This window comes from Peromyscus eremicus, chromosome 6 (assembly GCF_949786415.1).
Source record: "Peromyscus eremicus chromosome 6, PerEre_H2_v1, whole genome shotgun sequence".
NCBI lineage: Eukaryota > Metazoa > Chordata > Mammalia > Rodentia > Cricetidae > Peromyscus > Peromyscus eremicus.
In genome coordinates this window covers 36,353,718-36,370,431 of record NC_081421.1, presented here as the reverse complement: position 1 = coordinate 36,370,431, position 16,714 = coordinate 36,353,718, and the positions used below count along the sequence as shown (strand labels likewise).

Below are 16,714 nucleotides of genomic sequence, written 5' to 3'. Positions count from 1 at the left end.
AGCTACACAGCTGCCAGTTCCTGGCCATCTAGGCAGTTTTGGACCTGAGCTTGGGTATAATGTAGATCAGTTATTTGTTGGCAGCTCCCACAAGCCCAGAGCCACCATTGCCCTAGCACGTCTTTCAGGCAGGAAAGGTTTTAGGTTGACAGTTTTGTGTCTGGGTTGGTGTCCCTGTCCCACTACTAGAAGCCTTGTCTGGTTATAGAAGATGGATAGCTCAGAGAAATAGGGTAGAACCAAACACAACTGACAAAAAGAAAGAAACAAAGAATTCCTGATGGTTCTCTGCTTTACTCATAGGTATTTATCAGCTGTAGGAGCTCCCTAGTAGAATTTTTGGTATTGCTTATGTACACTATCATATCATCTGCAAATAATGATATTTTGACCTCATCCTTTCCAATTTATATCCCCTTGATCTCCTTCAGTTGTCTGATTTCTCTAGTTAGAATTTCAAACACTATATTGAATAGATATGGAGAGAGTGAACAGCCGTGACTTGTTCCTCATTTTGATGAGATTACTTTGAGTTTCTGTACATTTAATTTGATGTTGACTATAGACTTGCTGTAAATTACCTTTATTATGTTGAGGTATGTCCCTTGTATACCTAATCTTTCCAAGAATTTTGTTATATAGTGGTGTTGGATTTTTTCAAAGACTTTTTCGGCATCTATTGAGATGATCATTTTTGTTAGTTTTTTCATTCAGTTTGTGTATGTGATGGATTACATTGACTGATTTCCTTATGTTAAACCATCGCTGCATCTCTGGGATGAAGCCTACTTGACCATGGTGTATGATTATTTTATGTGATCTTGGATTGTGTTTTAAAGTATTTTGTCAAGTATTTCCATCTATGTTCATAAGGGAAACTGGTCTGTAAGTCTCTTTCTTTGTTGAATCTTTGTGTGGTTTACCTATCAGGGTAACTGTGGCCTCATAAAACAAATTTGGCAATATTCTTTCTGTTTCTATTTTGTGTAATAAATTGAGGAATATTGGCTTTAACTCTTCTTTGAATGTCTGGTAGAATTGTGCCCTAAAACCATCTAGCCATGGCTATTTTTCTTAATAAATGTTCTTATTTGCATGTTTCTATATATACATATTTGCTTTTAAATTGAAAGCTTTATACTGTCAATAAAAAAAATCTTTAATATGACAAAACAATAGTTCTGATACCATCAACAGCACCTGTCACTCCTTGAAGTATTTTATAAGACTGCCATTTTGATCTTCTACTTGTTACATTCTTCTAGAATTTAGCATATTTTTTACTTTTGTTTATAAGATCTATAGCCAGATGGCGGTGGCGCATGCCTTTAATTCCAGCGCTTGGGAGACAGAGGCTGGCGAATCCCTGTGAGTTCAAGCCAGCCTGGGCTACAGAGTGTGTTCCAGGAAAGGCACAAAACTACACAGAGAAACCATGTCTCGAAAAATCAAAAAACAAAAAAAGTTCTATGATGTATCAGCTAATATACAAAGAAGATCATATGTACCACTGGCCTAGGTACATGGCATTTCATCTTGTTCTTCAGTTACTATCTGTGTAAAAATGATCAGCCTTGGGGGTTTCTGGAGACAGTATTCTCACCATTAATGTAGCTAGGTATAATATCTGTATGGATTTATAACCTTAACATCATGAAGCAGATATGCTGTGGGATGTCTTTCTCTATGCTATGAATATGTATGGCTCCCATTGGATAATAAAGCTGTTTTGGCCTATGGCAAGAAAGCTTATAGCCAGGTGGGAAATCCAAGCAGAGATACAGAGAAAACTGGAGTAGAGAGAGATGCCAGCCACCAGCAAAAAAGCAATAAGATGCCAGCAGACTGGTAATGCCATGGCTGCATGGCAACATATAGATTAATAGGAATAGATTAATTTAAGATGAAAGAGCTAGATAGCCAGAAACTGAAGCCATAGGGCATACAGTTTGCAATTAATATAAGCCTATGAGGAATTATTTTCTAAGGTGCTATAGGACTGCAAGACCAGGTGGGACCAGGTGGGACCAGAGAAACTTCTGGCTACATTTGACACTCAACGTGGTAGCAAGAATTTCCACCTGAGACTTGAAAAAAGCTTTAAAATGGGTGCTAAAAATGAGCTAAAAACAGCTTCCTAGTGGTGTCTCTCATGCAAGCTGTGATACAGAGACACATTGGTGTGTAGGCTTGAGCTACAGCATGGCAGATTCCCAACATGGTACACAGAGGCTTCTCCAAGCTGCATGCATAATAGATTTAGCTTTTGCTAGTACAGACAGAAAAAAAGAAGGTTTCTGGGCTACACACTGATTAATAGAGGCATAGATCCACCTCTTCCCATGGTGGTGAGCATGACTCCCAGAGCTGGTGATAAACATACCTCCACCATGTTGGAAAGCTGAGGTGGGCAGTGCCAGCAGCCAGGGCAGCTTAAATCAATGGTCCTAGCCAGGCTGCAATTTAAATCAGTGGTCAAAAAAGGATTATAGATATACAATAAGACAGATTCAGATGGAATAAAACTTTAAACAGTGTACATTGTGTGTAAAAAAAGTACATAAGCTTGAGAGAGAGAAGAGAAAGGATATAGTCATAAAAATAAAATCTTACAAAGATAAACTAATATATAAAAATACAGTAAGTAACATAAAGATGGAAATTACAGAGAGTGACTGGATTATATTGTCTTTGGGATTTTTAACTGGAGAGAGACATTTGATTGTAAAGGCTGCTGAGTTAAACAAATATACATATATTTTAAAAGTATCTTGACTTCAAAATTTGGATCTAAGGATATATTCCATTGGAAAGGAGGCTCTGCTTTTGTTTCCACAGAAAGCAAAGGGCTATGGACTAGCTCCAGGTTAAGATGGATCAGATTTGATCAAGTGAGACCTCCTGAACCTTGACAGATGGTATCTATCAACAAAGGATGCAGCTTGTCTTCCCAGGACTTGACCATGATCTTGAATTTTCTCAGGATCCCTATAAGATTGCCAGCACCCTCAATCAGCAGGAAATAGTATGGGAAGCTACAACAAAATTCCACAAATATTGTTTATGAATGTTTATTTTTATTTAAAGTGGGTTGATTATAAATGCAATCTCTTTCTAAAGAAGAAAAGGTGATATATACATATATACATACATATTATAAATGCAATCTCTTTCTAAAGAAGAAAAGGTGATATATACATATATATATATATATGAATGATAGGATAAAAGCGTAGATTATGAAATCTGCATTTAAAAAGCAACAACTTGTTTGAAATGATTTACATTGCTATGGATTTTGGTTTATTGACACAAATTTAAAGTTAATTTTGTTATACTATATATATATATATTTCTACTCTTGTTTGCGGTATGTTTATTCAATTCATTTAAAATTGTAATGTATAGTTAAGAAATACAGATTAATAATTAGTCATCTATGATAATCAAACTTATAGTAGTTAAGTTTTCTAGGTATACATAAGTATATTTCAATTAGGTAGGTAATCTTCAAACACTTCAAAGACCTACAGAATATGGCATTTAAAATGTTTTAAGTACTTAGACTTTTCTGGACAGTGAGACACATATGCTCCTGGCAGAACCAATTACTTCAAAGAGGATGATGGGCATCGAAGAAACTCATTATGGAGTTTGCTTACTTTATGGAAAAAGTTAGCCACTGGGAAAATAAATGCCCTTGCCTCAACTGCTTCACAGGATGCTATATAAACTGGATGTGCAAGACTCATAAGAAGGTGACCACTGAACTTTTCAAGGCAAGATGGTCCTTCCGGTTTCTGCTTCACAGAAGAAACTGCCAAACATTTTATAGGACATGGATAGAAGCAACTAATGAACTTTGCCAGAATGAACAGAACAGTCCTTATAATTTTCTGCTTCACTAAAAGCTATGCCAGAGACTCCAGGCCTGTAGGCTGAAGGTAGATGCCCCAATGTTACCGAAGAACTTTGGTTGACTGTCCAGGTAGCCAGATGTCTCTGTCATTTCTAGTATTATGGAAGTTACTTGCCATGCACTTCCTGTCTACTCAGGTACTATATCTTTCTGAGGTCTTGATGGAGTTGAAGACTACATAGTTGTAATTATAGTTTGCCTTAGTCATGATAAAAGATAAATTAGATATAAAACTTTACACTTACAAAAAGAGTATAGAAGATAGAATATTTTCTTTAATTTTGCCAAATAGAAAGACTAATATTGTAACTATAATTATTGCTTGATAACTGTTTTGTAATATATAATTTTACTATGTTAAAGTTACAACCTTCCTTTGTGACTAGACAGAAAAGGGGAAGTGTTGTGTGATGTTTTTCTGTATGCTGTGAATATGTGTGGCTCCCATTGGACATTAAATAAAGCTGTTTAGGCCTATGGCAAGAGAGCTTACAGCCAGGTGAGAAATCCAAGCAGAAGTACAGAGAGAAGGGCGGAGTAGAGAGAGATGCCAACCACCGTCAAAGGAGCAACAAGACACCAGCAGACTGGAAATGCCATGGCCATGTGGTAACTTATAGATTAATAGAAATTTGGTTAATTTAAGACGAAAGAGCTAGCTAGCCAGAAACTGGAGCCATATGGCATACAGTTTGTAATTAATATAAGCCTCTGAGGAATTATTTTATAAGTGACTGTGGGACCACGGGGACAAGTAGGACTGGAGAAACTTCCAACACAACAGTATATACTCTGGAATATTCTAATCATATAAGAATATAACAATGCTTTAACTGAAATTGGTCAGTAAGATGTTAGATAACTTAACAGAAATACTAAAGAAAACCTGTTTTCAATGGTATAAATAAAAAGTTGCTTCTTTTTCCTTCAAGTGATCTAAAGAAAATGAAAAGATGTTGTTTCATAGCTGAAAGGGGGGAACATAAAGTATGATTTATATAAGATTTGGATGAGATTTTAAAATATTAAACTAAACTAGAGATGATGGAGACAGCGTAGTGGGTAAAACACTTGCTGTGCAAGGGTTAGGATCTGCCCTCAGCTCTCCAGAACCCACAGTCTGTTGGATATGGTAGCATGCTTCTTCTACAGTGGGAGGGGAGGAGAGGACAGGAGAATCAAGGAAGCCACTGGGTCAGAAAGATTGACATATACAGCTGGAGCAACTGAACCTGTCTTTAACAAGTTCCAAAGATAAGGACCAATACCCAAGTTTATACCTAACTTCCACAAGCACACATGGCCAATATGTTTATACACACACACACACACACAGAGAGAGAGAGAGAGAGAGAGAGAGAGAGAGAGAGAGAGAGAGAGAGAGAGAGAGAATTTTATAACACTAAATTGAATGACCAACAAATAAAATAAAATATTGGAACATACCTAAATGCCACTTTTCAGATAATTTTGTTTTAGATAAAATTACAGCCTTTGGTGATGGTACATGCCTTTAATCCCATCACTTGGAAGACAGAGGCAGGAGGATTTCTATGAGTACAAGGACAGCCTAGTCTACAGAATGAGTTACAGGACAGCCAGGGATACACAGAGAAATTCTGTCTCAATATATATATATTGAAAAATATATTGAAAAATTTGGTGGCAATAGATGAGATTACTATTACTTCCAAACACAGCATGTTTACTATTTTTTAATTTTATTTATTTGTACTCCTTTTCCTGTTTTATTAGTTCTTTGAGAATTTTTTTATTTTATTTTATTTTATTTTACAGTATAATTTAATTCTACATATCAACCATAGATTCCCTTATTCTCTTCCCTCCCTCTCCCCTCCCCTTTCCCAAGCCCACCCACCATTCCCATCTCCTCCAGGGCAAAGACTCCCCCGAGGATTGAGATCAGCCTAGGAGGAGGGGACTGGACCTGCCTGGACTGAGAATTTTGTACAATGATGTTTGACCATATTTACCACTCTTGAAACTCCCTCCTGAGCCATTCAACATTCATTACTTGTGTTGTCTTTTTTCCACACCCATCAAGTCTAAACTGGACTTCCTGAATACTCTTGGATGTGTGATTCTTCATAGATGGTCAAGTGATGTACCAGAAGCCACACCCATAAAAAACTGACTCTCCCTCTCTGACCAGCTAAAAATTGCCAAAAGCTCCTTGACTAAGGGGAAAGACTGCATGTTTACCTCCATCTTCCATGATGGGATTTATCCTGTTTTAAGTTCACATAGTACATTGGTGCATGCTGTCACAATCAGTGACTTCATACATTCAACTGCCATGTTGTACCTTGAGTACTCTGTTTCTTTGTATGTATTCAATATCTCTGGCATACACAGCCCTTCAGTCTATCGAGGCCCTTTGAGATCCAGCCTCAAGGTTCTCTTCAGGGTTCAGGTCAGACACTACAGGAAGTGAAAGGAACTTAGGGTGTCTGAGGGCAAACAAATTAACTCACATGCATGCTCTTCAAATCATGTATCTTTAGTGTTTCACATTTCTTCTAATTTTCTTGCCCTAATTGTCTATAATTTCTTCACTCTAATTCTTTATTCTAGTCTTCCTGCTTCTTTTTCTCTAGCCTAAAAATTCTCTTTTTACAGGAGGCTCAAAGCAATAAAAAATTGATTATTATCTCTCATTGGTCAAAAACATATTTCTAAGGTGAGTGATAAGGAACCAAGCCATTTGCCATGGCAACACAATATTTTAAGGTTTCAGGACCAGAGGGAAGGGGCATAGTGTCCAGTATGAAAAACTTGAAGACATCGCTCTTTGTCAGCAGACTTGGCCAGCAAGAACTGGCAGGCTTTTCTTAGGGTGCTTTGTGTGGATAACCTGGTTAGACACCTGCAACTCTGACTTTGTGCATAATTGTAAAGTTTTAAACTTATGATCTACTTACAAAATCCTTTAGTCTGGTTTGGACTTGCTCTGAGGTAAAAATGAGTAAAATATGTGCAGCTAGTCTGAGAAAAAAGAACAAAGCAGGCTTTTAAGTGTTTTTGGAACAATAGATACAGCCATAAAGCATATCCTAGCATATAGTCCATATACCGAATTATACAGCTAAAAGAGAAGTCATGTTTCTGACCATCCACAAATACATGTGCCCATAAGATTGAGATGCAGTCATGAGATTACATGTACATATTACATGAAAATGCATGGTAATATGAAATTATCATAGCTGTTATTGCACAAGTGAAATTACAGATGAAAGCAACTCATTTTTCAGAGCCCGTGACCCTGCCTAACAGGGTTTCTCCATCAGAAAACCATTTGTCTAGTGGGTTGGCATCTGAATTATCAATTGCTATAAGCTGTAATTTTGTCATGGCCCATAGTAACTTGTAACAATCACTCCTGACATCAGTCTCCTCTTCTGCAATGATCTCTGAGCTTTGAAAGGAGAGAAGGCTCTATAGAAGTTCCATTTAGAGTTGAGTATTCATTAGTCTTTTATTCTCCTTAACTTAGTTTACTTTGCATCTCTGCCTTAATCACAATTTACTCCAAACAGAAGCTTCTCTACTGAGGATTGAGAGATGTATTAATCTATGGGTATAACAGTAAGTCATTAGGAGTCAATTTAATATAATGTATGTTTAACAGAGTGGCTGTAGTAGGTTCACTCACAGGGCCTATGACCTGTCCATCCACAGATTCTTGACCCAACAACAGTATTAGATGTAAGTTTCATCTTGTGTAATAGGACTAAAATCCAATAAGAATATATTTGGTTACCCTTATGATATTCAAACCACTGATGCAAGAGTAGGTACATCTTGCTAGTCCTATGGTTATTGTAGTTCATGGGGTTCACAGTTGGGTAAAATTGACAATTACTTTCCTTTTCTGGTAATATACATAGCATGTTTAAGCCCAATAGAAGCAAGCAAGTAGGGATGAAGCTTCCAAGCCAATAGAAGCTTAGTATCTCCAAGCATTTATTTATTATTGTTGGACAGATTTATGAATTTACCTGATGAATTCCCTTCTCTCACTCCTTTCTGTGTTTACTGGAATCCATTTTCTCACCAGGTTCCCCCACCCCATTTTCATGTCTTGATTCTTCTGTACTATCCAATGAGTTTAACAGAGTTTCTTGCTTGAGAATTGGGGGGAGATTATTTACTATAGCAAGGGTAACTCATTTAACAGCTATGCAAGAAAATCACTTTTCCTTCTTATTAACCTATAACCAACAATATTTTCTCAAAGGGAGGGGATTTTATTGACGCATCTGCCATTCATTATGAATTATTTGTAAACCTAAACTTATGCTGGTCTGGAGCAGATAAACACATTGAGAATTTCACACTACCAAAACACTGTTAGATATAAAAATCGGTCCTCTAAGTATATCACACTGTTTATTTTTATCATTGCATGAGTGTGTGCAATTTTTGTTATTAAAAAAAGGTTTAATGTTTAAAACTTTGTCTTCTTTTTATAGGCTACATTATTTGAAAACATAGGTCTTATGAAATATGAAGGACTATTTTCAATTATAACAACAATGCACTTTACAAAACCAGTTTCAGATGAAAACATTACAGTGATTGACACAAACTTTAGTGACATTCCTGTTCGTCTGTACTTGCCAAAAAGGAAATCTGAAAGACAGAGACCAGCTGTCATTCACATTCATGGTGGAGCCTTCATCACAGGAAGCTGCAGTAAGTGTATTTCTGATGTGTGTGTTGTTCATATATTCATATTCCAATAAGTTCTGTGGATTGACAGAGTTCTTATCAATACAATGATGACTTGAGTAATGTGTGCTTCTTAAGAGAGATACATTGGAATTTATGAGTAATGCCTCACATGTATTTCGTATTAATAAGTAAAACATTATGTGTAGTAGGAATCTTAGAGAGTCTTTATTAATAAAATCAAACCTGAGCCAGTTATTGGGGTGAACTGGAAGATCAGAGAACCAGAACAAGCCACAGCTAACCTCACCTGGACAACTTCTTAGCTAGTCTTGTTTCCTCAGACTGGAAGCTTCTGTGTCCTCATCCTAATCGCTCTCAGCTGAACTGCTGCTCAAAAGCCTGAAGCTTAACCAGCTGAAAGCTTAACCAGCCAAATGTTTAACCAGCCAAATGCTTCTAGTTTCTGGTCCTCACGCCTTATATGCCTTTCTGCTTTCTACTACCACTCCCTGGGATTAAAGGCTCCCTTTCTGGGATTAAAGGTGTGAGTCACCATGCTTGGCTGTTTCCAATGTGGCCTTGAAATCACAGAAATCCAGAGGGATTTCTGTCTCTGGAATGCTAGGATTAAAGGCGTGAGTGCCACCATTTTCTATCCTCTGTATCTAGTGGCTGTCTGTTCTCTGACCCCAAATAAATTTATTAGGGTACACAACATTTTGGGGAATACACCACAATCATGGAGGAAACATTTTTCATTAGGAAAACTTCACTTTTAAATAAACATATAGATAGCCAAGATTTGAAATTATGAACAATAAACTCTGAATTCAGACTAAAATAATCTAGTAACATAAATTATATAACACACTGATATGAACCAGGCACTTTAATTGTTGGATCTGAAATAATATAATCACTGCCATACTACAATTAATTTGTTCAAGTTATAGATTATGATACAACAATGATATAGAATTTCTTAGAATACAAAGCATAATGTATCAAAGTGATGAAATAAAATAATGCTGAGTAATCAGTTTCTGACTTAAGCCAGAGGAGAGTGTAGTAGCTTAGACAGACAGGCACACACACAGGCATACACACACACACACACACACACACACACACACACACACAGAGAGAGAGAGAGAGAGAGAGAGAGAGAGAGAGAGAGAGAGAGAGAGAGAAAGAGACAGAGACAGAAAGACAGAGAGAGAGACCATTTTAGACTTTTGATGTCTTATGGATTCACTATGTAGTAAAGTGTTGGGATTTCATACTGTGTACTTAACAAGTGATAACACCCTTCTCTTCAATGAACCTTTATTATTATATATATTATTTATTTATTATATATCCAGTATTTTGTTTTCATGAACTGTGAGCATTTCAAGATAAGCAAAAATGAGGGGATATGCTTAGTCTTATTATAACTAGATGTATCATGTTTGGTTGATATACCTGGGAGGCCTACTCTTTCCTGAAGGGAAAGGAATAGGAGTGAATCTGGAAGAGAGAGGAGGGAGGGGAGGGACTGGAAGGAGATGTGGAGGCCCACAAAGGTTTCCTAGTGAGATCTGAGCTTGCTTTACTCAGCAAGGCTGGTCAGAGGATTGCTTGACCATGTATGTGGTTACTAGTGATTGGAAAGGGTCTGCACTTGGCTGTGCTGGGGGGAGGTCTTTTGCTCCACCCCTTGGCATTCCTATAAATAGCCTTTCAGAAGAGCCAGAAGAGGCTGGTGGATTAGGATCCAGGCCCTCCTGAGGCTATCCTGTGTTTCTGTTTCTCTCCCCTCTATCCTTCTATCTAAATCACTTATCCCTCACTCCTCAAGAGTAACCTGACATAAAATGTGGGAGCCAGTCTCCAAGCTGGCCTCCCACAAGGAGAAGAGGGAGTGGAAACTGTGGTCAGTATGTAAGATATGAAAGAAGAGTAAATGAAAACTAAAAATAAAATAAATAAAAATACTACTGTGTTCAGCTGAGCTGCCAACTGAGTAAGCATTTTTCAGATAGTTATCATCAGTGGTAAAGAAATAAATGGATTAAAGAATGCTTTCCAAGTCACACAGTTAGAAAGGGGAGGAAGTATCAGTCTTATTAGTAGAAACCAGGGGATTCAGTCTCATACTCCTGCTGAGCAGGCCATCCATGCTCTCACTGTTTCTAGAAAATGCCCCCTCTCAAAAGCAGTTAGTCCCTCTATTTTACTCCAATGATATTTCTAAATTTCCATCCTGTTTCCAACCTTACCTGCTCCTTGGAGCACAGAAGTCCATATGTTTGGCATCTCCTAGTCTACTTTTCCCTTACCCATCTTGCACTGTCTGAAACTTATGGGCATCTTACTGATCCCTTCTTCACTACTCTCTACCTATATCCTGGGGAAAGATGTGTTTATCTTTTGTCCAACATATGTCTCTCTGCTTACCTTGGGATAGTTCCTTCCAAATCATCATCTGTTTTGTGTTTCTTCCACCTTCAATTGTACACCATTTACAGACTCCTAAGAATGTACTGTCCTTTCTGCCTTGACTTCTGTTGACCCTGGTTGGTCTTCTAGTTATTAGCTAAATGTGCTTTATTTTCAGAGACATGTCTGTCTCTTTCTCTCCTTTTGATTCTGTCTTTGAGCTGTGTAATCTGAAAGCAATGCCCTTTGCTACACTAGTATTCTTTACTGTTAGCTTGTATGAATAAATTTTTTTCTTCCTTGCTTTATCCCTTCATTTGCAACTACAACTATAAAACAAAAGAAAAGCTGAAACCATGTGAAATGAGTTATTGTTTAGATGTTACAAATATTAATATTCCCACATTTTAATATTTCATCCTTTATTTGTTGGTTCCATGTATTTCCTCTTCTTTGTTGTTTACTTGTTTCCACCCTAGCCCCCATGCCATCCTGTTTTCCATCTCTAATGTTGTTGCTGAATTTAAGTTCAATAAACTCAACTGTGAAATGGGCTGCATAACTGGCCATTAGTGGATCATGTGAATTCTGTAACAGATACAACATAGTCTCCTCTTACAGAGTAACCAAGGAAATAAATAAAACCCCAACAACACAAGAAAGGCAAATGTCCCCCAGTAGTGACCACTATGCTCTACTTTACTTTATGTCTACTTTATGACATATTCTGGCCACAAAATTGTGAGCATTTTCTTGTTCCTGTCCAACTATGCAGATTCCTGTCCTTTCATTCCTGGTTGTTCATCATTGTTTTTTCCTTTATCTTTCCTCCTATCTCTATCTTTCATAATGAGAAAATATGGCCACGTGAATTATTGATAAACATTACTGATATATGGACCTACTATTGGTAAATCTTTTGTCAAACATTGAAGTATAGACCCTCCATTCTTATTTTCTTATATTGCCCACTTTCTACTCTAACTTTATATTGCAACTATATTTGGTTACATATATTTCCTTGAACTTTGAAAATTCTCATAAACTTATTATTTTTCTTACTAAAATTATTATTTTCTCTAGTTTAATTGTTGGTGGTTCTTACATATTTATATTTAACATGATGGATGCCAATATATGCATTTTGGGTGAATTAATACATATTTCTATTAAGAGAATCTTGACATTGCTACCTATTAAAAGTTTAATAAAAACATTTTTCTTTTTCTCCTTTTTAATTCTTTTAAGTTGGTTATAACTCTATTCCATCCTCAGTTAACTTTTTTAAAAAGCTAAAAATGTAAGAACCTGCTATTACTTGATTTTAACAAAAATTAAATTGTCTCTTTGATACAGAAAGGTAATATGAACTTTACTTATAAATTAATTAAATATGCATGACTTTATTTAAATATGTAAGCATTAAATAAAGGAAAAACTCATTTGCTTTAATTACACTAATAGTACATCTTGCTTTAAGTAAGTTGATATCCATTCATTGAAAAGTTTCCTAAAAAATTAACCATAGAAAATCTCTGAATTTGTGAAAATTATAATACTTGCTACAATGATTTTTCACTTAATTCCAGATTTCCTAATACTTCTACTAAGATTTTTGTGAAATAATGTGGTATTGAGTTGTAGACAATCTTATTTTCCTGAACTCTGACAGACTGTTTCTCTATATGACAACAAAAGTGGGTATTGAAGGATTTCTCTCAAAAAAAAATCACAATCTACATTTCATTCACATTCATATGTATTGGTGGGATTCCATTGTTTTCTCTTTACAGTGCACCAATTTATATTTATTTCTACTGTTTCAGAGGTGTCAACCTATGACGATTTGAGCAGATGGACAGCAAACAAGCTTAGTGCTGTTGTTGTGGGAATAGAGTAAGAGAATGATAATATTTCTTATCACAGCCCTAGCTCTGACAACATAAGCTTAGTTTTCTCAGGACTACACACCCACCTAAGTTTCACAAGTAGCTTATTTTATCTGCAAGTAACATATATAGAATGCATACTCATTATATGCTTGGGATATTGGGTTTTGACATGGTTATAAAACAGTGCAAAGTTAGTGTTGCTCTTGGTTCTAGCAACTTTTTTTGGTGAAAATGTTGGTAAATTTGAATATTTTAAGACATTGTGTAATTAATGTCTTATTATCTCATGAATTTTACCAGTATTTCCAATAACACACAAAAATATGAACAAGTGCTTCTTATTTTATAAACTATTGTGTCCTCTAAACTACAGAGATTCCCATTAGTAGGACGAAAAAATTATTTCACATCTAGACAATTCAATAGTGAAATAGTATAGAAATAGATTTACAGAATTCTAGACTTCAGACAAGAATCACCCAAAGGAATTTCATAGTTCAGAGTATATTGGGGGCAGGTAGGGCATACTAGAAAGATTAGTTCTGTCCTTCTCATAATTACTTGTTAATGGAACCAGACAAATTGCTTAAGTTTTGAAAAATATCTAAATTATAATAGTAAGAACTGTGTGCCTTTCCTGCAATAATTTCAGCCAAATTTAATACATAATCATTTTTAATAAGCTTTTAAAATGGTTTGATATATTGTACAATGCTTAAGAATTCTACATGATTTTAGGTACTTGCTGTTCTTTACTGTGAAGAGTAATGATATTTGTATGTCATTATTCATAATATGCTAATTTTCAATACTTAAGACACAGATTAAAATATAAATATCTGCAAGGACCATGAGATATTGTTTAATATAAGCACGTGAATAATTCACAAATTCTAATAGATATTAACGTGACAGAAATAAAAAATGTGATAGCCCAAATGAGGTGTCCTCCAAAGAAAACACACACACACACACACACACACACACACACACACACACACACACAAAGCAAAAATGAAAAGATATAGTAGTACTTAGTCTTGTGAAACACTTAAAAATTTTGAGTAAGATCCATTGGTACACTTAGAATGTTCATATTTCATAATGACTATGGTGATTTAAATTCTAATATTCAATTTGTGATATGAAATTCTACAATTTTATAAAAAATCGTCCTACATACCTTTATAATTGAAGTCATCTATCAATAATTTACTCTGATATTATCTGTATTTAAAAATTCTGGGGAATCCTATTGATAACTCTGAACTGCTTTTGAGTCATCAGCACATTGAGGGCCACTGAAGCATACAGGCTTCACAGGATGAACACACCTGTCTCACTCATTTCTCCTTAGAACCATTACCTGAAACCCTGAACCTGAATCTATGCCTCACTTTAAGAAAGAAGTTTCCAATGAGCTTGGGGGTAAATGGTGAGATTTATGATTCAAAATGAGGTCAAGATATCAGTGTATCAGTTGGCAAGAATGAGAGCTATCTAATTGTCTAATTTTAACAAGGGCTTTGCTGTGTTTTTGTTTGATTTTCCTCTAAAGATACAGACTTGCTCCTCAGTATCCATTCCCAGCTGCCCTTGAAGATTGTATTTTTGTGATCAAGTACTTTCTCCAGGATAAAGTGCTTGCAGAATATGGAGTGGATACCACTCGAATCTGCATTATGGGAGACAGTTCTGGGGGAACCTTGGCAGCAACAGTGGTTCAACTGGTACGTTGTATGTATTATATATGTTTTAATCCTAACATAAAAGAAGCAGTGTTTTATGTGTATTTGCAGTACTTTTAAACTGTTACCTGTGAAATTTAAACTAAACAGGATTATCCATTTTGAACATTACTTTAGATGTGTTTTTAATTGTCTACTGCTAAGGAAGGGTTTTACAACCCTACTTATTTTTAGGGAGGAGGAGCATGGGCATTGAATCCAGGGATATGTGCTTGCCAGGCAAGGACTCTACCACAGCACTATGCAACCTTCCCTTTTAAACTTACTGCTTCAAAATAGGTATTTGTTAAGATTCCCTGAGGTTCTCTGTAGTTTGTGCAGGCCTTAAACTTGTGAGCACCCTGCCTCAGCAACTCAAGAACCTCGTATTAGAAAACTGTCATGCTAACCTTGGCTCAACCAGGCTTACCTTGCCAATGTTAGGAAAAGGTTCAACATCATCTATGAACCACTCTATTCATTATAATAAGGGATTCTGGGTTCATAATTTACTGATTTTCCATAGATAAACTATTAAAATTTTCAATATTTTTGTATCACTGTCATTGATGAGTGTTTTGTTACTTTTTTTTCTCTGAGACTAAATATCTGACAAGAAGCAATTTAAGGGAAGAGAGGATATAACAGCTCCTGGTTTGGAACTTTCAGTGCATCATGGCCTGGAAGGCATGACAGTGGGATTTGCCTTTGGCTGTGGTGGTTGAAGTATAAAGCTGTTTGCTCTCATCTCTCAAGTCTAGAATTCAGAAACAGATACTTGCTGGTACTAGGCTTCACTTCTGATTTATCAATCCTCTTCTCTTCTGAAAACTAAAACTTTTAAGATGATGTCTCCATTTTTAGGGTGAATCTTTACTCCTTAGGTAATTTTCTCTAAAATACTCTCATAGACACTCCTAGAGATGTGCTTCATTCTCTTTCATGATTGTAAATTCAGGCAAGTTGATATAAGCTAGTAACCATGGCAATGTGACAAACATGCAGATTGTCATAGATAACATTGGACAATAAATCATGCTTGTATAGAAGAATTCCTACTATAGTAAAACTAAGTCACCTCATATTAAATCCTTGCTGAGCAAAGCTAAATAATCACTCCTCAAAAAGTGATGTTTTGAAAAGTGATCTTAGTCCAACACATGACTCATATTCCACCAAATGCTTTTGTAGAACAAAATGAATATTTATTTATTTATTTATTTATCTATCTATCTATTTTTTTTGTTTTGTTTTTCAAGATAGAGTTTCTCTAAGTAGTTTTGGTACCTCTCCTGGATCTTGCTCTGTAGACCAGGCTGGCCTTGAACTCACAGAGATCCACCTGGCTCTGCCTCAAGTGTGCTGGGATTAAAGGTGTGTGCCACCACCGCCCAACTCCAAAATTACTATTTTGTATCATTTATACTGCATAGATTAGCTTCCTCTTATAAAGTAGATGAAGTCCCAAAGTTTGTATTTATTGAATTTTACTGAATACTTCTATTTTTACTTGAAATTTACTTCAATCAATAATATGTTTGCTTTTTCAAGACTAGTTAATTGATTTTAAAACAACTATCCCTTTGATTATTCAACCATTATGAAATGCCATCTCACATAAGCCCATGAAATACTCAAATTTTTTCTTGAATCACTTTGACATTCTGTTTGGTGAAGTAATCAGTGTGTGAACAGGGTCTCAGAATAACAGAATTTTTTTAAAAGAAACTTCTAAAGCGAGTCATATTTTTTCTAGTAGAAAAACAAAATATAGATGGACTAAAGTATAAAAGACATGTTTTCTCATGTTTTAAAGAAACATGGCAGCCTGATGAGATGGTTGAGAAGGTAAAGGCACCTGGTGCCAAGCTGGAAGGCTTGATTTCACCTCAGGCACCCACGTGGTAGGAACATAAATTAACCAAATCCCAAAAGTTGTCATCTTCAGGTGGTGGTATATTATTCTCTAATATACCATCAGAAAAAAAAGACCTGACACTATTCTAAACTGTGTGGTCCAAAACTAACATAAAGAATTAGAGATTAAAAATGTGTCA

General features: G+C 35.9%; 1 protein-coding gene across 1 annotated transcript in view; it reads left to right on the top strand.

Moving 5' to 3' along the window:
• The window catches only part of LOC131912409 (arylacetamide deacetylase-like 2), a 40,748-nt gene that overhangs the window by 15,092 nt on the left and 8,942 nt on the right, over window positions 1-16,714 (top strand). The window contains exons 2-4 of the mRNA XM_059264702.1: window positions 8,416-8,638; window positions 12,865-12,934; window positions 14,489-14,660. Coding sequence (XP_059120685.1) covers window positions 8,416-8,638; window positions 12,865-12,934; window positions 14,489-14,660 — 465 coding nt within the window. The remainder of the gene's footprint in view (window positions 1-8,415; window positions 8,639-12,864; window positions 12,935-14,488; window positions 14,661-16,714) is intronic.